The sequence below is a fragment of the Phodopus roborovskii genome, unplaced genomic scaffold (genome assembly GCF_943737965.1).
Source record: "Phodopus roborovskii unplaced genomic scaffold, PHOROB, whole genome shotgun sequence".
In the NCBI taxonomy this organism is placed as follows: domain Eukaryota; kingdom Metazoa; phylum Chordata; class Mammalia; order Rodentia; family Cricetidae; genus Phodopus; species Phodopus roborovskii.
Window position 1 is genome coordinate 22,868,831 of NW_026126558.1, and position 22,220 is coordinate 22,891,050.

At 50.8% G+C, this 22,220-nt stretch overlaps 1 protein-coding gene across 1 annotated transcript; it reads left to right on the forward strand.

Annotated features, from left to right (window-relative positions):
• The first annotated feature begins 642 nt into the window (after positions 1-642).
• Positions 643-22,217, forward strand: Slc12a4 (solute carrier family 12 member 4). The gene is made up of 24 exons (XM_051201655.1): positions 643-835; positions 5,744-5,838; positions 7,237-7,368; positions 11,279-11,425; positions 11,520-11,574; positions 12,682-12,812; positions 13,949-14,190; positions 14,327-14,541; positions 15,084-15,248; positions 15,330-15,428; positions 15,672-15,729; positions 16,083-16,257; positions 16,608-16,726; positions 18,026-18,124; positions 18,369-18,488; positions 18,807-18,911; positions 19,142-19,310; positions 19,779-19,974; positions 20,089-20,258; positions 20,348-20,479; positions 20,557-20,664; positions 21,081-21,265; positions 21,396-21,529; positions 21,644-22,217. The coding sequence occupies exons 1-24, from the start codon at positions 721-723 to the stop codon at positions 21,733-21,735; spliced, it is 3,258 nt and encodes a 1,085-aa protein (XP_051057612.1). The 5' UTR covers positions 643-720; the 3' UTR covers positions 21,736-22,217.
• Positions 22,218-22,220: the final 3 nt, after the last annotated feature.

Below are 22,220 nucleotides of genomic sequence, written 5' to 3' on the forward strand. Positions count from 1 at the left end.
AAAGGACAACCCAGACAGATAAAAATTCTGGAGTAAAGGCAACTAGATAAGTTATCTGAATGTGAAAGAAGTTAGCACCAACAAAGGAAAGGACTTGGGTGCAGAAACCGCCAGGAAGCGAGGCTGTGAAGGAGCAAGTTCTGCCATCCTAAAGTGTCAAATAGGGATGGGCAGGTATCGCCTCTACCTAGAGTGTAGCGGAATCCCGCAGGAGAGGTTGCAGCATTTGGCTACCAGAGACCTGGAGAAGTGTTAGAGAGAAATGATGAAAATGGAGGAGTGTGTATGTAGGGGTGACGAGAGACTGGCCTACCCTTGATGCTAACAGTAAGTGATTGAGAGCTAATCAGATCCAAGGCACAGAGCTAATGCACTATGCGTCCCGTCTTACCATCATAGAGCCCCTAAAAGTGGAAACGACTTTCCCTCACTTTATACCTGAGCATTTAGAGCTCAGAGAGGGCAACCCCTCAACCAAAGTCACACAGGAATCCGACCCTTCAGCAGCCAGAGTACTCTGGGGGTCCCCCTCGCCACCTTGTCTCCCCCCTCGGGGAGGAGCCGACCTGAGCCCCTCCTGCTCCCCGCCCTCGAGGGGCGGCCCGGGGGCGGGTGGAGGAAGTGAGCGCAGCGGGGTGGAATGCGAGCGGGCGGGGCGGGCCGGCCCAGGGCGGCGGGGACAGCCGGCTGGAGGCCGGGACGGCGGCCCGAACGCGCGCGATGCCTCACTTCACCGTGGTGCCGGTGGACGGGCCGCGACGCGGCGACTATGACAACCTCGAGGGGCTCAGTTGGGTGGACTACGGGGAGCGCGCCGAGCGGGAAGACTCGGACGGTGAGGGTGCGCCCGACCGGGGCCGGCGCCGGACTGGGGGCGCTTACACCGGACTCGGGTCCGCTCGCGCCGCCGGACCGCGCGCGAACACGTCCATGCGGGACTCTACTTTTCTTGCTCCACGCGCGCTCAGACCGACGAGTCTTCTCGGTCCGGGACTCCCGAGCTAAGTCATCCTCCAGCCACCCTCCTCCCAGCTCCTCCCCCGAGGGCCGCGGGCGGGGGCTGCAGACGTGGCCGCCTGGGGAGGCCGGCCAGCAGGCTGCCTGGCTCAGGCTGGTGCCGAACGCGCGTCCCGGGCCTGGACCAGGTTCAACGGAAGCCTGGGTTTCAGCTTCCTCACTTTCTGTGAATCGTCCCCATCCTCTTGAGAGTTATCCTTTCTTCCCCTGTGACTCACCGCCCCTCTCTTGTCCTCTCTCCCACCCCTGCCTCCTTGCACTCTGGCCCGCTAGAAGCGAAGGGTGTGCTCCTTTCTGGAAAAGCCTCCGTTGGTGTAGATCTGTAGGTACAGGGCGCATCTGGGGAGCAGTCACCACGGGGCCAAGCTTGTCTAGGCACTGTACATGAAGCAACTCGTTTTAATCCTCCCAGCCTCCCCCATGGGACAGGTTCTGTTACTGGCACTTAGGAAGGAGTGAAGGGAGGCGGGGAAGAGTTATGTAACTTGTTCCCAGGGGGATTCAAACCCGGATATGAAAGTGTAGTGCCTTAACCTAGGTATTAGGGCTGGTCATTGAGGTGCCCCTTTCTCCAGCTTCCACCCCAGAGGATCCTCAAGGCCAGTCTTGGCACACACTTGGAATGTGAACATTACTGGGACTGTGTCTGTCTATGTGGCTGCTGTACAGGCATGTGTAAATGCATGTGTGTGGCTGAGTATCACAGGGTGAAGGTGGGGTCAGGTCAGGATGTCCTCATGGCAATTATTTGCAGCAGGGCTGCCAGTAATGACTATGGTGCCATGATTGATAACAAATGCCTATGATTTTTGGGACTGGCGATGATAGAAATGTATGTTGTGTTGGGTGATGTTATCAGAGGCTATCTGATAGGCTGTAATGGTGACATGCTTGGGGTAGCCTGTGCCTGTTGTGAATGATGGCTGTATTATCACCTGTCTGCCACGTGTAGTTGTGCAGACCAGTGACATGGGCTGCCAGAGGTCATGGAGATTTGTCAGACTTCACAGCTGTATGTAAGTAACCCTAGGCCCAATGTCCCTGTCTGCTCCTATCCTGGTCCAAGGGGTCAGAAATTTCCCTCCTCCCCTAGGCCTGGAAGGATGTTTGCCTCCAGGTGATGTATTGAACTGCATCATTAGCCTGAACCAGTGGGCAGGGCTAAGCCTTATCTTGGCCCCGCCTTGGCCCTTCGCAGTGTGACAGAAGTAACCTGGAGCTATACTGGCTGCTGGCTGTGTCCTGCCAGATCCCTCCAGGCTAGGCCACCTCCCCCCACCTCACCCCCTCCCTTTTCCACCTCTTACTCCTTTTCATCCAGACTGTGGTTGTGTTTGCAGCATGGGAGATACCCTGCACCCTGGTGAGTGATTTTGCTTCTTTTTACCTGGTCTAGCCAAGAGTCAGAGAGCTCAGAACTATCTTAGGTCCGGCTCTCCTGGAAACCCTCAGCTTAAAGCTCACACTTCTGCTATGAGGGGCATAACTAGGACTGATCATTTAGGTGACCTGTGGCAGGAGTAGGAAAGTCAAAGAAGGGCATTATAGATGCCATGTACATAGGGACCAAAAATTTCACCCAGGTCATTCCTTACCGTTGGGGTTTTCACAACTGCTGATAGGAGCACACCTGTGTGCTTCACAGATAGCCCCAGGCCTGAGCTGCGCTCTGGTTCTCTGGGGGTCTCGGGTAATGTTTGAAAAGCTTGAGCCTGGCAGGCAGGCATGCCTCAACCTGCCCTGGAATTTTTGGAATAGCTGAGGGCAGGGCGGTAGCTTGAAGTTTAGGGGAGTACAGATCTGAGGCACTGTTTAGACCCTCTCATATCCCTGTAATCCTATGGGAGGGTCCTTAAGTGAGGCTTTGGGGAATCTAAGGAGTGCCTGCCGGTGTCTGAGACCAGACAGTACCTTTTCTGATGCATCAGGGAAGTTGGAAGAGGGAGTGTTACTTTCTGTCTACTTCATAAAAGACGGCGAGGTGCAGAGAGAGTAAGCAGTTTCCTTTGGGTCACAGGGTAAGGGGCAGAAATTCAAACCAGATTGCTGGCTCTCTGAACACCCAGAGGCTGGGGTATGCACACAGTGGTCAACTTATATATCCCAGAGGTCTTTCCTGTGCTAAGGTATCTTGCTGTATCCCAGAGTGCCCCCTAAATGGACTGGGATTTAGAATGTGAAAAGGGAACCTGAAGCTCAACTCCCAACCCTGGACCCAGGTCTAGCCCTCTTCACTACACAGCCTTGTCTTGCCTTGTTTCTGAAAGGGGGTAAAGGATGTATACCACAAAGTAAGGTCATGGAGACAGCTTCTAGAACATTCCATGCTATCTGGAATGATGGTTGTAGGGACAAGGGATCAGATGGGTCACAGAGGGGGACACTGCTGTGCATGCTCAGCTCAACAGTTTGTAGGATTTTTTCCTTTGATTTCTTTTTCAACGTAAGTTTTATGAGGTACTGGGGATCAAACCCATGGCTTTATACTTACTAGGTAAGCACTCTACCAACTGAGCTGCATGTCTAGTCCTTTGGCTTTTTAGTTTGTTTTCACTCTGTGGCCCAGGCTGCCCTAGAAACCACTATGTAGCCTGAATTGACCTTCAACTCAGGCTCTTCCTGTCACCATCTCACAGAGGCAAGGATTACAGGTATGTAGAAGTGGTTCTCAACCTGTAGGTCACAACCTCTTTGGGGTCCAAACAACCCTTTCACAGGAGTCAACCTAAGACCATTGGAAAACACAGATATTTACACTACAGTTCATAACAGTAGCAAAATTACAGTTATGAAGTGGCAACAAAAATAATTTTATGAAGAACTCTATTAAAGGGTCACAGCATTAGCAAGGTTGAGAACCCACTGTTCTGCAGTTTCTAAATAACAGTGCATTGTTCTTAGAGACATTTAGTGTCAGTGGTGGGACAGCCTGCAGTGTATGCATTTACAATAATTTATATTTATTTCCAGCCTCTTTCCACAAAGGGATCTGAAATACACAACAAAATACTTCCTGAAAGGATGCAGAGGGAGAGGGCAGGAGCTAACAGTAAATGCCGGCTGCGTCTGAGGGATACATTTATGGAGCTTCCTAGTGGGCAAGGCAGACATTGAAGCAAGATGAGCTGTAGCACTGCCATTTTCATTTCTGTTTTTCGTTGTGGTGGTTGTTTTTGTTGTCAGAACTTCTCACTGGAGAATTGCCAATAGAAATGGCAACTGTGACTGGATTTTGAGATTTTTTTTTATTCCTTGTGATTCCTTATCCTTCCTGGATGTGAATGGAACTTAGCTGTGGGGAGTCTCAGGACCTATCTGACCCCACCAGGCTTTAACCTGACGTGGTGGGTTGAAATGACTGCAGGTTTTGGCAGTGACCTACGTGATCTACGTGGAGCAGAGAGCCAGTTGTGCAAATCCAGGCACATGTACCCCGTATGATCCCAGCACTAGGGAAGCAGAGCCGGGGAGGGGGTCCCTGGAGCTGGCTGGCTGGCCAGTCCAGTTGAGTTGGTAAACTCTAGGTTTAGTGAGAGACCCTGTCTCAAAAAATAAGGTGGAGAGTGAGAAAAGAATACACCTGTCAACCTTGACCCCTGTACTACCTAGACATGTACACACACACAGTGTGAGAGCTGGGTGCCGTGCTTACGTCTGTAATTCCAATACTTAAGAAGCTACATATAGCAAGAGGACTGGCACGAGTTTGAGGCCAGCCTGAGCTATAGTTAGACCCTGTCCCAGAGAAGGAGAAAGAGGGGATGGAGAATTAATTGTGACCCAGTGGTGAAGCATGTGTCATAGAGTTCCATGAGTCTATGGGTTGATCCCAATACACAGCAAAAACAAGATGCATAGGCTCCTTCCTTGCTAGGAGGTATTCTAGTTGGTGAGGCCCATTTTCACCAGCCTGAGAGGTGAGTGAAGGCTGGAGTAGGCCTCTTAATCTGCCCTGGAGCAAACTGGAACCTTCAGATTCCTAATCTCTGGATTCCTTTTGGATCTGGGAACCAAAAGGCCAACGGGTGACCCGCCGACCGCAGTTCATGCTCCTTCATTCCCCCTACTCAACCCAAGATCCATTCCGTGCCCTGGCTTTCCCAATGGCTGCCTGTTTCTGTCTCCTTGTACCTATGTGCGATTGGCCCCGTCTCCCAGCATGCTCTGGGTTACCCTCCTCCGGGACACTTCACGCGGTGCATGGTGGGGTAGTTAGCTGGCCCCTAGTGGGCCATGGCAGCGAAAGGTGCTTTGTGTGGTTTCATCTTCCTGGAGGGCAGAATGGTGCCTTCAGATCTGTGGGAAGAAGGAAGGTGGGGCCTCGGTGGTCATGGCCAGTCCCGGCCTCTTCAGTAGGCCCCGCCCCTCATGTATACTTGGCGCTAATGTGGAGATTTAGAGTCTTCTACAGAGAATGATGCCCTGGGATTTGATTTTTGGATGCCTCCTTTTTGGCCCTTCAAAAAGGCTGACAAGTGTATGAGGAGGAAATGGAGAGTCAACATTTTTTTTCTTTTCTTTTTTCTTTTCTTTTTTTTTTTTTTTGAGTCAGGGTTTCTTAACGCAATGGCTTCCAAAAGTGTTTTACAGAGACGGTGTGTTTGTGGCTTCTGAGTCTCTTGCCTAAGATGTGCAGAGCTGTTTTGTGGGTTGGCCTTCTGGGGTGGGGTAAAGGCTGGGCACCTGGGAGGCAGCTCACTGGAGTTCTTTCCCTCTCTTTCTACAGGACAGAGTAACCACAGAGAGAGTAGTCCTTTCCTTTGCCCTGTGGAAGCTTCCAGAGGAAGTGACTACTATGACAGGAACCTGGCACTGTTTGAGGTACCTGGGGAGCCATTCAGGTGTGGTAGACTGGTGGGCAGTCGGCAGGGGCTGCTGCAGACGCTCAGCTAAGCAGCAGACTGGCTTCTCTCTAGCCCCACTTTGCAGCCAGGCAGCCTGTGATTCTCTTGGCCCCTTTGACTCACTTCCGAGTCAACCCTTGCCTCCTTCTCCAGGGCATCCATTTTGCCTGCTTGCAGCCCCTCACCAAGGTGGCTACTTCCTCACACTTTCTTCTTCCCTCCATTCCTAGGGCCTCTCTCAGCCCTTGGCTCTGCTCTCTGCTGTGGATAGAATCTTTCTTTTCTTTTCTGGTTGGCTCCTCCAGCTCCCTCCCCCTCTGGTTACAGAGGCCTATTTTCCTCTTGTATCTGGCCCACTCTGCCCTCCGTAGCTACAGCCATGGTGGATACTTCTCTGGAAAGGTTCCCACATTTGTGCCTTTCAACTGGAATTTTCTCCTTTCCAGACCCAAGCTGAAAAGTGAGACCTAGAATTAAGACATGGTTCAGATTCCTAAAACTCTGAACCGGTACATTCACCTGCCTCACAGCCAAGTAATATAAACTTCTCAATCTCCACACATCCAAAGAGCCTACATCTTCACTCATCACTCCCAACCAGGCTCCCTGTGTATATGGTCAGAAATGCTTAATTAAGACAGTGGGCAAGTGTCAGGGAGAGTCACAGCAGGTGGTAAAGTCTCAGTGCTAAGGCCACGAGGGCAGGGGAACCTTAGACCATGTGAGTGCTAGAAGTCTTGTGATCTGTCCCCACCTGAGGATAAGGGATGGGGGTGGGGGGCAACAAACACCTCCCTTGGAAATTGAGGTATGTTTTTCATAGACCAGGGCTTGGGGAGACCAGACAGAGAGGTTAGGGTTCAGGCAAACAATGGATTACAATTGTTGCATATATCCCTTCCTTTGTCTTTCTTGGTCTTCCTGAGGTAACCTGGGTTGTGTGTGTGTGTGTGTGTGTGTGTGTGTGTGTGTGTGTGTGTGTGTGTGAAATGAATGTGAATCCCAGAGACCTAGCCATAGCTTCAAAGTGGCCAGGCAGGCAGGATGAAGTGTGCACTCCGTCTGCCTGCCAGCAGGGCCTGCCCTTCTTTCTCCCCTGAGGCGGGTGATTTTCACAAATGAGCTGGCAGTGATTACAGCCAAGGTGGGGCAGAGAAAAAGGCTGCTGGGCCTTTGAATGCAGCCTTCTGGGGTGTGGTGCCCACACCTGCCCAGTTAGCTTGCTTGGGCTTCCCCAGGCAAGAGCTGGGATCAGGTCCAGGCCTGCCTCAGGGCTTGGCACTGGGCCAGCAGCCAAGCTGCTGGCTACACACAGGTAGTCTGACACTGGTCTGGTCTGGCCCATTGCCATTTTGCCCCGTGGCTCTGTTTACAGGAGGAACTGGACATACGCCCAAAGGTGTCATCTCTTCTGGGCAAGCTTGTCAGCTACACCAACCTCACCCAAGGAGCCAAGGAACATGAGGAAGCTGAGAGTGGGGAAGGTGCCCGTCGGAGAGCTGCCAAGGTGAGCAAGCCAGTGTCAGCAGGAGGGCCACATCTGGGGAGACAGACAGATGACCATGGAATTAAATGTTTCCCTGTAGTGTTGAGCACGCCTGGACCAGTGGGTGGTGGGCACGGAGGGTGAGAACTGAGTGCCTTAAACTGAAGGACATTCAGAGGCTAAGAGCTAAGGAGGAGCTCCTGAGAGCAGAGGGCCAGAGGAACCTCAAAAGCAACAGGAAGAACGATAGCTCCTAGTTCTGAGCTGTCAGCATGTGATACACTGTCTTAAGAGTGGACCCAGGTTGCCTGGGCAGTGGTGGCACACACCTTTAATCCCAGCACTCAGGAAGTAAAGGCAAGTGGATCTAAGAGTGGACCCAGGATCTAGAATATTACCTTAGCAAAAAGAGCTTTGAGCCAGAAGCCTGCTTGGAGTTCTAGTGATCTTAAAAGGGCTAAAGGAGGCAGAATGATTGAGCCTAGGATTCCCAGAAGCTATCTTGGGCAAGTAGCTGTGCTTGGAAGGAGCTGGGGTCTGATCTAGCTGTGGCATTCTCCTAGGCAGTAAACACAGAGCAAAGTAATTCCTGGTTGAAATAAACCAGGTACCGGGCATTTGTGGCACACGCCTTTAATCCCAGCGCTGGGGAGGCAGAGACAAGCAGATCTCTGTGAGTTCAAGGCCAGCCTGGTCTACAGAGCTGGTACCAGGACAAGCAACAGAGAAACCCTGTCTTAAAAAAACCAAAAAAAGGAAAAAAAAAAAAAAAAAAAAAAAAAAAAAAAAGAAAGACAGAAAGATATAAACCAGGTTACCAGCTTCAGACGTGCTTATGAGATGTGGGCATAGCTGAGGTGAGTCCAGGAGAGTAAGCCCATCTAAAGTGTATCCTTTACCTTCTGCTGTGGAAGTCAGCCCACTGTTCAGAGAGGGCAGCTGATATCTTGAGGTGGTCGAGACCTTATGCCACCTTGTTTTACTGGTTTTGATTTTGTTGGCATCTTCTGAACTCAAGATAGTTAAAACTCAGCTGGGTGGTGGTAGTGCATGTCTTTAGTCCCAGCACTTTGGAGTGGAGGCAGGCAGATCTCTGTGAGTCCAAGGCCAGCCTGGTCTATAGACAAAGTTCCAGGACAACCAGGGCCACACAGACAAACCCTGTCTTGAAAAACAAAGATATCAGGAACTCTGCTGGTCTGTAGTCATCCCTATCCAACCCTGTAGGAGTGGTCTCAACTTCCAAAGAGTATTGCTTAGTGCTGGTAGGATCCTGGGGCAATGCCCGGGAGCTGGTGGCTGGGAGTGAAAAAGCCAAGAAAGGCCTTGGGAAAGAAGCCTGAGTTAGTAAGGAACTGTGGCCCTATGGCTTAATTGGGAGCTTGTGAAGATGCTCAGCCACCCAGTTTACCTGATTCTAGTATAATGATGTGAGAAGGTAGCTAACAGTCCTAGCCCCACTGGCTATCCCATGGAGAGAGGAGGAGTCTGGCTAAATCTAATAGAAGCTAGGGAGCCATGGGCCTCAGAAAAGAAGGCTTGAAGCAGGCAAGGTGGGCCTCCCACCATAGCCATGCCAGGACTGAAGGGCAGGCTCTTCTGTCTGGCAGCCACTTCTGCTTTAACCCAGTGACCTTCTGAGGCTGCCAGGGGTTATTTAGGGATGCAAAAAGCATTTCCGGCCCAGCCCTTTCCCACACTGCCCTTTAGAGTGAGTCAGCCTTAGGATGGGGGTAGAAACAGAAGCTCTTGCTACTACCACTATCCAGTAGGTGGTGTGCTGTGAGAAGGGCACCAGAACCCAGGATAACGTTAATCTCTCACCCATACAGCCTTGTGCAAGACAGTGTGTTCTTGCTCAGGCTCTTTTGAAGATCCTCAGGCCCCAGGCCTGGCCCAATTCAGGGCGAAGGAGGATTTGCTGGGCTTCTGTGGCTGCTCCCAGGACCCCACTGCCCTGGGTTGCATCAATGTTGCCTCTGCACACACAGCCTCCTGGGCAGCCCTTCACCTGCCCTTCAGAGTTGAGAAACTGCCAATCTGTATGTTAGAGCTTTCTCACTTGCTCACAGTGTGATTTCTGTTCTGCCTTCCCGAAACAGGAGGGGACTTAAAAGGTGACATTCACTGGGTTCAGGAGCACTGTGGAGGGACTTTGTTGGGCCTGTTAGTGTTAGAACAACAAACAAGCTGTGTTAGTCAGGGCTCTCTAGAGGAACAGAACTTAAAGAGTATATATACGTGTGTGTGTGTGTGTGTGTGTGTGTGTGCATATATATTAAAGACTCTATACATAGAGATTATATAAAAAGTATTATATATAAGATAATTTTATATATATGTAGATCATATATATAGAATTTACTAGTCCAGCAATGACTGTCTGCTAATGGAAGGTCCAAGAACCCAGTAGTTGTTCCTTCTATGAAGCTGAATGTCTCAGCTTGTCTTCAGTATATGCTGACAGTGAAGGAATGGACTAGCTATCGAGAGTAAAAGCAAGCAGGCAAAGAGAGAGCAAGCTTCTTTATTCTATGTCCTTATCTAGGCTGCCAGCAGAAGGTATTGGCCCAGATTAAAGGTGGATCTTCCCACCTCAAAGATCTAGATTGGAAGGGTCTTCCCACTTCTGATGATTTAATTAAGAGAAAAAAAATCCCTTACAGGTGTAAACTGGCATATAGTCCAGAGGAATGTAGTTTAGAGCTGGGCCTGACTAGGGAGACGATAAAGTATATCCAGTGACCAGAGTCCAGGAGTCAGGACCACATGCCCCACACTCCATTGGAGGGCAGTGCAGAGGATTTTCAACAGGAATGATGGGACTTGGTTTTCAGAGTGGAGAGGTTGGCAGGCATGGGAGGCGCCACCCAGTGTCCCCAATGTACCAGTGCATGTTTGGTACAAAGCAGGCCTGTGTCCCAGAGCCTCTGGGCCACTGTTGAGGTGGAAGTGGGGAATTAGAGGGGGAGGGACAGAAACTTTGGCTTGGGTAATGAGGCCTACCAGGTGAGAAGGTGGGGATCCGAGACGGTCTCCACTTTCCAGAAGTCGAACAGAAATCATAAGCCAGTTGTGGCAGTGTACTCCTGTAATCTCAACACCCAAGAGACTGAGACAGGATCACCACAAGTCTGAGGTCAGCGTGCTTTACATCATGAATCCCAAGCTAACCTGACCAAAGAACGAGAACCAAGAAGAGGAGAACCAAAAGTAATGTGTACATCTATAATCCTGGCGCACAGGAGGCTGAGGCAGGAAGATCACCAAGAGTTCAAGACTTGCCTAGTCTACGTACAGAGTTCCAGGCCAGCACGACTATACATCTAGATCTTATCTCAAACACAAATGAACATCAGGAAAAGGGAAAGAGGCAGTTCTTATGCATGAGGTTTAGAACCTTACACATACTACAAGAATAGGGTCTTGTCTGTGGAGGTGGCTCAGTAGGTAAAAGTACTTGAGGCACAAGCCTAATGACTTTAGTTTGAGAGCACTGATGCTGAGCATTGTCTGTGAAATATGTACACGTGGTGTACATGCCACACCCACACACATACAGTAATGATTAAAAAGAAAAAGCCAGGCGGTGGTGGCTCACGCCTTTAGTCCCAGCATTTGGGAGGCAGAGGCAGATGGATCTCTGTGAGTTCAAGGCCAGCCCAGTCTACAGAGCAAGTTCCAGCACAGCCAGGACTGTTATACAGAGAAAACCTATCTCAAGAAACAAAATAAAATAAACCAAAAAGAAAAGAAAAACTAGCTCTCATATCTTCTTAGTCTGAACTGTCTTCCTGTAGGAGAGCCTGTAGAAATAGCCTAGCTTCTGCTCCTGCCCCAGGTACAGAGGTTGCTGAGTGACTAGATGCTCCTTCCTGTGGCATGTTTGGACCTCTGATTCTGTGTGCCCCCTCCCCTCCTGCCCTTTTAGGCACCCAGCATGGGCACCCTTATGGGAGTGTACCTTCCCTGCCTGCAGAATATCTTTGGGGTCATCCTCTTCCTGCGGCTGACGTGGATGGTGGGCACAGCTGGTGTACTGCAGGCCCTCCTCATCGTGCTCATCTGCTGCTGCTGTGTGAGTGTCCCAGGGGGCTGGGGCTGGGCATGGGGCACGTTGCTCCACAGAGCCCACCTAGCTGAGCTGCTCATCCAGGCCTTCCTTCCTACAGACCCTGCTGACAGCCATCTCCATGAGTGCTATTGCCACCAATGGTGTCGTTCCAGGTGAGTAAATGCCACCTGTAAGCCCATTGCAAGAAACATGGCTTAAAATCCGCCTGGATCTGCCTGCTATCCTCCATTGTCCCTCCTTCCCAGGGCATTTTCTGGTAGTATCCCATCCTTAGCTCTAAGACAGTGCCTCTGGGAGCTTTCTTGTTCAACAGAATTTGAAACGGCTGATATGTTTTGTTAATATAAAAGTAGTGTGCCCTTCCCAAGAAAGAACAATGCATGTTTACTATAAGAGAGCTTAAATGGCAAGAAACAGAATGGACAACCAAAAGCACCCATAACCTCACCAGGCTGAGCTCAACTGCCAGCTTTTGAAGGTACACAGTCTTAGGAGCTTACAAAGTATTAGTCTCTCTGTGTGTGTGTACAATTCATATTTACCATTTATATGCGCTTAGATATGTTTTTGTATTTCCCCAAATTTGAAAATTGTCTTTAAAGCAAGTTACTTTATGTTAGGATATAACCAGTTTATAGAATAGTCTCCTATTTATGGAGTCTTCATTTTGACATTGTTTTTTGTTTTGCTTTGTTGTCTTTTGAGACAGTTTCACTATGTAGCCTTGGCTGGCCTGAAACTCTATGTAGCCCAGGCTGGCTCTGAACTTGAAGAGACGTTGCTTCTGCCTCCTAAGTGCTGGGAATACAGGCACATGCCACTACACCACCCTCTTTGTTGTTGCTGGCTTTTCCCATTACTGTGTTGTCACAACAGTCTGGAATACCCTTGATACTTCTTTTAGGGGAGTCCTAGAGGAGGAGTTACAACTTAAAAGAAATGGACCCCTTTTGCATTTCTTGATGCCTATTACTCACTGGACTTTCAAGAGAGGACTTAACATGGCAGTGCTGGATCACTCTTGTTTCTGTGCTCTTATCACTATGGGGCCATGCTGACTACCAGTTTTCTAGGGATGCTAGATTCTAATAGATACAAAGACTTGGGGCAGGCCTGTCCTGAGGCATGGGGATAAAAACTAGACAAAATGCTGATGCTGCCTTGGTCTGTTAAAGACAAAAGCAGTCTTTGTCCTTTTGGGTGGTTGTGGAGGTTCAATGTGAGGAAGTCTTGACCTGTGTACACTTTCTCCATTGTAGCTGGTGGCTCCTATTTCATGATTTCCCGTTCACTGGGACCAGAATTTGGAGGTGCTGTGGGCCTGTGCTTTTACTTGGGAACAACATTTGCAGCAGCCATGTATATCCTCGGAGCCATTGAAATCTTGCTGGTGAGTTGTGCTAAGCCTTGATAAGCCCTAGTCGTGTCCAGTCTCTCTAGACCCTAGAGGCTATTAGTACTTTCCTCGTCCCTGGCTGAGGTCTGGGGTTTTCTGATGAGAGACCTCAAGGGAGAAGGATCATTGCTCATATCTGTCCCTGCTTTACACCTGTGCTAGTTTGGGCCAAGCAGGGAAGAGGCCTGGTTGCCTTCACCTTGGCCTGGATATTTCTACCCCAACACTTTTTGGGCCATGGCAGGGGGTCTGCCAAGTGTTAAATTGGGCTGATCTTGATGGTGACAAAGACTTTGTGGGCCCTGACAACTCTGTCTCCCCCAGATCTGTGTCAGGGTCTTTCAATCTATTTTCTCCCTGTCCTTAAGACAGAGTGAACAGCCATAGACTGCTAGCTGGAGGTCCTTGAGTCCCATGGGTGCTGTCTCAGACCCAGCTCTCTACTCACCATGGAATGGCCTAGGCCAATGGGAGAGGGGTCTTGGGGGAAGCATGATGACATGAGGAGAATGACACAGGGTGGCAGGTGCCCCTTGGAGATCCAGAGTACAGATGTTTAGAGACACTACGTGGCACTACCAGCCAGAAGCCAGGACCTTTTGTCTGGTCTTCTGAGTTTTTATTTTCTGTTTCTTCTGTGTTATCTGGAATTCTGTAAGGAGATGTGTCCCTTCTCCCCAGTGTATTTGTTTATTCATATATATATCTATATATATGCTTCTAAAGTTTGATTTGCTCTCTGAGTTATTGGGTATAATCTGATACTACCTTTATTTAGTTCAAACTGTCTTTTTGGTCCTTCTGTCCAGAGATTGGCACCTGTGTCTGTATCTCCTTTTCTTCCTTTCCTTTCTTTTCCTTCCCTTCCCCTTTCCCTTCCCCTTCCCTTTCCCTGGTTTTGTTGAACTATAACATGCGTGGCAAGTAATTCATTACCCATTCAAGAAGTGTTCTACTCAGGGGCCAGTGAATGGCTTAGTGTTCAACCCTCAGAACTCACACAAATGCTGGGATTAAAGGCGTGAGCTACCAACGCCCGGCATAGATAACACTTTTAAAAAGAAAACCAAATGACAGGTTCAATTCCTAGACAGAAGACTGGGACTAGAGCTTCTGTCTTCTTGTTTCAGACCTACATTGCTCCGCCAGCTGCCATCTTTCACCCATCGGGCACTCACGACATGTCAAGTGCCACCTTGAATAATATGCGGGTGTATGGGACCATTTTTCTGACTTTTATGACCCTGGTGGTGTTTGTTGGTGTCAAGTATGTGAATAAATTTGCCTCACTTTTCCTGGCCTGTGTGATCATCTCCATCCTTTCCATTTATGCTGGAGGCATCAAGTCTATTTTTGACCCTCCTGTGTTTCCGTAAGTAACTAGGGCATTTGCCCAGCCATTGCATTGAGATCTTTTCTAAGCCTCTGACTTCTGTATCCCTCAGGTTGCTGGGTGGGAATGGGCTAGGGCTCCAGCTGAGCAGGCACTAGTGCTTCTCTCCCTGCAGGGTGTGCATGCTGGGCAATAGAACCTTGTCTCGGGACCAGTTTGACATCTGTGCCAAGACAGTTATTGTGGACAATGAGACAGTGGCCACCCGGCTGTGGAGTTTTTTCTGCCACAGCCCCAACCTTACTGCTGACTCCTGTGACCCCTACTTCCTGCTCAACAATGTGACTGAAATCCCTGGCATACCTGGGGCAGCTGCTGGTGTGCTCCAGGGTGGGTCCTCCCTCCTGTCTCCTAGCCCCACCATACCCCTAGCCCACAGGCCGAGCAGGAGAGCAGAACACAGAGCTGTCCTTGTGTGCCCAGATCAAGGGAGGGGGGCAGGTTTGGCTGCTTTCCCTGCTCAGCAGTGTCCTTTTAGCCTGGCTCCTAGTAGCTGAATTTTGGGTGAACGGAGCCTGTTTGGCCAAAATCCCAGGCCTGCAGCAAACCCTGTAAAGTTCTGGCATTCCCTTTTCCCTGGCTACTAGCTCCTGATACTGTGGGGGATGTTCCCACAAGAGTCATAAAGGGCCTCTGTCTGGGAGTCAGGCAGTAGTGAGGTCCGGGCTGATGAAGATTCAGTCACCTTTATCCATTATAGTTCTAACAGGACAGCTTCCTCTCTGGTCAAGGCAGTCCTAGGGAAGACCCTGTGCTCAGGCTGTCCCCAGAATTCCCAGAGCTTCCGGGCATCTGTAGGATCTTGCTGGGCTGCCCCACACTTCTCTGGGGACATCAGTGGTACTGTAGTGATAATGCTCCCGCTTCTATAGAGAACCTATGGAGTGCTTACCTGGAGAAGGGTGAGGTCGTCGAGAAGCATGGGCTGCCTTCTACAGACACCCTTGGCCTGAAGGAGAGCCTGTCCCTGTATGTGGTGGCTGACATTGCCACATCCTTCACTGTGCTGGTTGGCATCTTTTTCCCTTCTGTAACAGGTAAGGTCTTCATACCCACACACTTAGCCCTACTCCAAATCTTGGGAGCATCCCTGAGGGAATCTTGCCTGTTTTTTGGAGGCATCATGGCTGGCTCAAACCGCTCCGGGGACCTCCGTGATGCCCAGAAGTCTATCCCGGTGGGGACCATTCTGGCCATTGTTACCACTTCACTTGTGTGTATCCTTTCCCAGGTATGGTGGGGCAGGTTTCAGAAGGTACTTCTTTGCATATAATTTGCCAGACAGTGTGTGTGGGCACACCACACACATACAAGCATGGGTACCTTAACCCCTTGCACACCATGGGGCCTTTTGATGTCTGCAGGTCAAGCCTATGGCTGTGAAGATCACTAGGGTGCTAGGTGGGGCATGAATTGGGGCTACAGTTTGGTAGAAACCTAGCTTCCTTAATACAGCCCAGACTTCAGCAGTGTGATTCTCTTTGGTGCCTGCATTGACGGTGTAGTGCTCCGGGACAAGTGAGTGAGCCATGCCCCTCCCTGTCAGCTTTTTCCACCCTCACTCCAGCCCATCCCTTACAACCCATGGCCCCACACATCTTAGGCAGTTGACTTCTACTAATGATCTGTGTAATCAGGTAGGTCAGGCTCCTCCATGACTTTTGCTTCGTAGGTGACGATGATATTAAGATCAAGGATGAGGTAAAGAGCAAAGGTGCAAAGTTAAGGGCTGGCATCTGGGCTCCACTAAAAGTTAGAGCCTCTCCTCTCAGCCTTTCTCCCTGACCCCTGACATCCCTTACTCTGGATAGCCCCACCCAGGGCTTGGGGGGTGTCTCATCAGGAGCATGATCTGAGCCTGGCCTCTGCAGGTATGGTGATGGCGTCAGCAGGAACCTGGTGGTGGGCACCTTGGCCTGGCCTTCACCCTGGGTCATTGTCGTCGGCTCCTTTTTCTCAACATGTGGTGCTGGCCTCCAAAGCCTTACTGGAGCACCACGCTTATTGCAAGCCATTGCCAAAGATAACATCATCCCCTTCCTCCGGGTAAGTCCTCCTATGTGCCCCCACGGCCTTGGTGCTCTTGGCTCCTCACCCTGGCAAGGGGAGAGGCAGATTCAAATGTAGCATGGCCCTACACTGGCCCAGGTCTTGGCAGTCATCCGGAAGGAGCTGATGAGAGCTTCTCTGACGCTGTTTGCTGTTAGCAATGCTGTTTAGACACAGAATCCTTGTGGCTTGTCTGTGCTTCATCCAGAGCAGAGAAGTAGAGTCGGAGAAACTTGTGACTCCCATAAGGATAGACATGGGGCTGGGACCAGTGGGATGACTTGGGGCTACAGATGTGGGTAGTGGTGGTGGTAGGAACAACTCAACTCCTTTTCTGGTACCTGCAGGTATTTGGTCATGGGAAAGCAAATGGTGAGCCAACATGGGCACTCCTCCTGACGGCACTCATCGCTGAGCTGGGCATCCTCATCGCCTCCCTTGACATGGTGGCCCCCATCCTGTCCATGTGAGCTGGGGAAGGGGTAGTCTTGGAAAAGCTCCTTAAACTTAAGTAACCTCAGCTGAGGATCCCAGCACCTCCCCATGGTCCTGTCTGGTGTCTAGGGTGCCACTGGGGAATCAGCTGGGCTAAGTGAGGGAGCTGGCAGGTCTGTTTAACCTGATTTCAGAAACCAGCCTGGTACATCCACAGAGGCTGAAGAAACCAACAGACCCTATACCCTATGGTAGGAGACCCCCTTGAGCAGAAGGCCAGCAGATGCCCACTCTAAAAAGAGCATGCACCTGATCTCTTGCCTTACCAAAGCCATCACTGTCCCATTCATTATTTTCAATGTTCTGCAAGCTAAGGAAATGAGTATGCTAAGGCCTTTTGCAGGTGGTAGTCAACATGATTCCTAGGATCTCTGTGCTTGATTTCTATAGTTACCTATGCCCATTCTGTTCCATGGCTGGTGGTCATTACTTGTTCAGTTAGAAAGGGGGCTCTGCTTCACTCACTTGAGCTACAGGCCTGAGCAGACTCCAGCCCTACCCCTAGTCAGGCCTGTCACATCTGAGTTCTCTTGTCTTCATGGCACTCCCCACTCCCCGTAGACGTGCATACCTTAAGCTATTCTTGCTGAAGGCATCTTGAGTGGTGTGTCTCTTTCCTAAGCTAAAGGAATAGGTCATCCTTCATCATGTGGCTCTTGCTGCCAGTCTTTTGTTGGGACTTACTCCCCCATGGGAGTTCCTGTCCCCTGATATCTCTCTATCTTTGACCTGCCTCTTCATTACTTAGGATGCAGTTTAATGCCCTGTCCCTCAGACCTCTGTTCCTTAGCTGATGCCTCAGAAGGGCTCACACACCCTGCCTTTGCTCATGTCCTAACTCCACACACAGCACAGCATCTCATCTCCTATACAAAATTACATGGTCTTTGTCATGTTTTCCTGACTGACTCTCTGACTTCCAAATGCTTGCAAGCCCCCACTCATCATTTTCTGGGCCACAGGCTCATATGTTATCTTGCCATCTGCCACACTGAGGCTTCCTCAGCATTCCTCGACATTGTCCTCGTCCAGCTCTCCACTTACTATTCCTGGGCTCTGTTCCTTTCTCACTCCCTCTGCTGGTGAATACTTACCCATCCTCTACCACTGGGCCCTGAGGATATTTTCTTAATACTGCCATCTGCATCTGGTCCTAGGAGTGGGTACCTGAGGGTTAGGAGCCATGGTGTGCCCAGTTTCCGGGCCAGGTGTAGCCTGGTATCAGACACCAAGGAAGCTTCCCTGCTCTGACTGCCTCCTGGTACTACAGGTTCTTTCTGATGTGTTACCTGTTTGTAAACTTGGCCTGTGCTGTGCAGACACTTCTAAGGACCCCCAACTGGCGGCCCCGATTCAAATACTATCACTGGTGAGTGCCTGCCTGCTAGATCCCTGGGGCAAGTCCCTTGATAATTGGCCATACTGGGGAGACCACATGCTCCATCCTGTGGAAAGTCTGAGTTTGCTGGGCAGCCTTTGCTCTTGAAGCTCTATGAGGAGGGAGATTCACTTTACCTGCTTCTCACATCCAGCTTGTGACTTGGGACCTGTAAGGGCCACCAGAGTATGGGACAAACCATGACCTGGATTCCTGATTCTCATCTCTTGCCCAGGGCACTGTCTTTCCTAGGCATGAGTCTTTGCCTGGCTCTTATGTTTGTCTCCTCCTGGTACTATGCCCTAGTCGCCATGCTCATTGCGGGCATGATCTACAAGTACATCGAGTACCAAGGGTGAGTGAAGGACTGTTTTGGCCTGGTAACAGTTTGTATAGCACTGCATGTGTCTTGTTGAACAGTTAGAATGGTCTGAGTGTTGGGTTGGTGGTGGCAGGCTGGGCCAGCTTTGCTTTTTGTTCTATGGTTGGGGGCTGTGACTCAGGGCCTGGCCATCCTTCAGCCCACATAGAAATCACTGGGTGAAGGGATAGAAGTGTAGCTAAATAGTAAAATATTCATTTAGCATGCAGAAGGGGGGGAGGGCAAAGGAAGGGAGGAAGGGAAATCTTTGGGTGGAGCCAGGGCCTTAGTAGCTTGTGGTGACATCTGTAGGGCTGAGAAGGAGTGGGGCGACGGGATTCGAGGCCTGTCCCTGAGTGCTGCGCGCTATGCACTGTTGAGGCTGGAAGAAGGGCCTCCTCATACCAAGAACTGGCGGTAAGTTCATGTCATGACAGGGCCATCTCAGGGTTCTTAGGGAACACTGAGAGTGGGAGGTTCTATATCTCCCCCCACCCCGGGAGATTGTAGGATTTATCCGCTTGCTTATTGAGCCCTTGCATCTGTGCTACCCAAACTTGTGGGAGTCCAAATTCCAAGAATGAAAGAGGACTTTGGGAAAAGCCCAGGTCCTTATCTCAGGCTGCCTAACTGTCTGACCACTGCAGGCCTCAGCTCCTGGTGCTGCTGAAGCTAGATGAAGACCTTCATGTGAAGTACCCTCGGCTCCTCACCTTTGCCTCCCAGCTTAAGGCTGGGAAGGGCCTGACAATTGTTGGCTCTGTCATCCAGGGCAGCTTCTTAGAGAGCTATGGGGAGGCCCAGGCTGCTGAGCAGGTAATGACCAGGGGTGGGAAGACAGCTCAGCCAATTCAATGGTGACTGGGGTGCAGCACATATACATGGGTGGAAACCAGTCCAGGCCACGTGGCCAGCCAGATGGGCAGCACTGCACTGTCTGCAAGCTTGAATAAGTATAGTTGCCACTCCTTGAAACCCTGGCCTGTGGGCTGGCAAACACCTCAGTGGGTAGAGACACTCATGTGTAGACCTAGGTTTGGTTTCCAAATCCTGCAAGGTTTCAGATGAGACCCATTCCCAAGAGTTGTCTTTGGATGTCCATACGATGCCGTGTGCTTGTACTGCATTCACACTCATAAAATACATACAATTCAGAAAAAAATGGCCTGTGGGTAGGCAGCTTGCTCCAACGTCTCCCCAACTAGCCCTAGAGTTCTAGTTGGGATCCAAGTTGGGGTGGAAACTGGTGGGCCTTGTCTTTTGATGCTCTTGTATTCCCAACAGACAATCAAGAACATGATGGAGATTGAGAAAGTAAAAGGCTTCTGCCAGGTAGTGGTGGCCAGCAAGGTTCGAGAGGGGCTGGCCCACCTCATCCAGTCTTGCGGCCTGGGCGGCATGAGACATAACTCCGTGGTGCTGGGCTGGCCCTATGGCTGGCGACAGAGTGAGGACCCTCGTGCCTGGAAGACCTTTATTGGTGTGTGATGGTCTGGCATCTAAGCTGGGCCAGGGACCAAGGGCCAGGGTTAAAGTGAGGTGGCAGAAACCAGAGGGTCACAGGCTGGTAGTCAGCAGTGACCCTCCTCCCTAGACACTGTGCGCTGTACCACAGCTGCCCACCTGGCCCTGCTGGTGCCCAAGAACATAGCTTTCTACCCCAGCAACCACGAGCGCTACCTGGAGGGCCACATTGACGTGTGGTGGATCGTGCATGATGGAGGCATGCTTATGCTTTTGCCCTTCCTGCTACGCCAGCATAAGGTGTGCCAGTTGGTTGGGCATGGGTGAGGGCAGCTGGGCTCTTGGAAAGCGAGGTGTGATTGAAACACTCGCATGCTTCATTGCCACAGGTTTGGAGGAAGTGCCGGATGCGCATTTTCACAGTGGCCCAGATGGATGACAACAGCATCCAGATGAAGAAGGATCTAGCCATCTTCCTGTATCACCTCCGCCTGGAAGCCGAAGTGGAGGTGGTGGAGATGGTGAGCTGCCTGCCATGCTCTGGCCCTGAGGATCCTGAATCATACAGCCTGGTACTCATAGCTTCCCCTCTCTCCAGCATAACAGTGACATCTCTGCATATACCTATGAGCGGACACTGATGATGGAGCAGCGGTCTCAGATGCTGCGGCAGATGAGGCTGACCAAGACCGAGCGGGATCGAGAAGTAAATGGCTATCTTGGTTCATGCTTGGGTAATGGCCAGATCATACCTGTCTGATAGAAGAATCAGAATGACTCACTAGACCAGGCATGATGGCTCATATCCATAACCCCAGCACTCAGGAAGATAAGACTGGTGGATTCCAGTGAGTTTGCGGCTGGCCTGGTCTGCATAGTGAGTTCCATGCCAGCCAAGGCTACATAGTGGAACCCTGTCTTCAAAAACAAACAAAACCAAGCAAACAAAAAGTGGGCAAAAAGGTTATGCGTGTAATTCCAGCTTAAACTAACAAACAAAAAGTCTCACCTGTGCCACCCAAACCAGAACCAATCAGTGCCCATTTCCCAGAGCAGTGTTAGGCCAGCCAGGCCCCCATTTTCCCAGGGGAAAATCAAGGATTCAACCTCTGGTGTCCTCAGGCCCAGCTGGTCAAGGACAGGCACTCAGCCCTTCGGCTAGAGAGCCTTTACTCAGATGAGGAGGATGAGGCTGCAGCAGGGGCCGACAGGATCCAGATGACATGGACCAGAGACAAGTACATGCCTGAGCCCTGGGACCCCAGCCATGCCCCTGACAACTTCCGGGAGCTGGTGCATATTAAGCCGTGAGTACAAGCAACGTTGAGGTCTGGAGTGGAGGAGGAATGGGAACAGGCAAACGGCAGATGGACCAGGGACAGAGACCTCTTTGCTAGGTAGTCCTCAGCAGCCTGTGATCAGTTGCTTTGTCTGCAGGGATCAGTCCAATGTGCGGCGCATGCACACTGCTGTGAAGCTCAATGAAGTCATTGTCACACGCTCCCACGATGCCCGCCTGGTCCTACTGAACATGCCTGGCCCCCCTAAGAACAGTGAGGGTGATGAGAACTGTATCCTTTTGTGTAAAGGCTGGCCTATTGAGCTGTCCTCTCCTTGAGTCCCTGGGTGGGTGGGAAGTAGTAGCCCTGGTCCTGTGGCTGCCTCCTTGACCTGATACCCTGCAGACATGGAATTCCTTGAAGTGCTGACTGAGGGTCTTGAACGGGTGTTGTTGGTGCGTGGAGGTGGCCGTGAAGTCATCACCATCTATTCCTGAGCCCAATGGAGGCTGTTGGCCTGGAGTTGGGGTGTCTAGGACAACAGTCCCTACCTACCCTATACCTACTTGCCAGTTCTGCTTTGCCCAGCCTTGCTTTGGACCAGCTTTGCTAGGTCTCCTGGGAAACCAAGCTTGGGCTTGGCAATTTAAATGGATCCGAGGGCCTGTGGACCCTAGGGGATATAGGGACTTTCTCCTACACCCCAGTGTAGGCCTATCCTGACTAGAGAAGACTGATAAGGGTTGATAAGGGATTTGAAGTCCCAATCTGGCCCAGGAGAACTATTTATTGTATATTTATTGTTTGGATGCCATCATCAGAGAAGAGGGGAGGGACACTGAGAGGGGGAATTGAGCTGGGCCTGCCTGCAGGGAGACCTGGCTCAGGCTGCTGTGGGCAGAGACTCATCAAGCCAAGTGGAATGGAGCTGGCCAAGCTGAGCCTGACTTTTTTCAATAAAACATTGTGTACTTCTGGGCCT

Excerpts from the sequence above, each read along its gene's own strand:
- Slc12a4 (XM_051201655.1), top strand. The coding sequence starts at position 721 with ATGCCTCACTTCACCGTGGTGCCGGTGGACGGGCCGCGACGCGGCGAC. Across the intron at positions 15,249-15,329 it reads CTTTTTCCCTTCTGTAACAG|GCATCATGGCTGGCTCAAAC; the intron begins GTAAGGTCTTCA and ends TGTTTTTTGGAG. Across the intron at positions 18,912-19,141 it reads CCTCATACCAAGAACTGGCG|GCCTCAGCTCCTGGTGCTGC; the intron begins GTAAGTTCATGT and ends TGACCACTGCAG.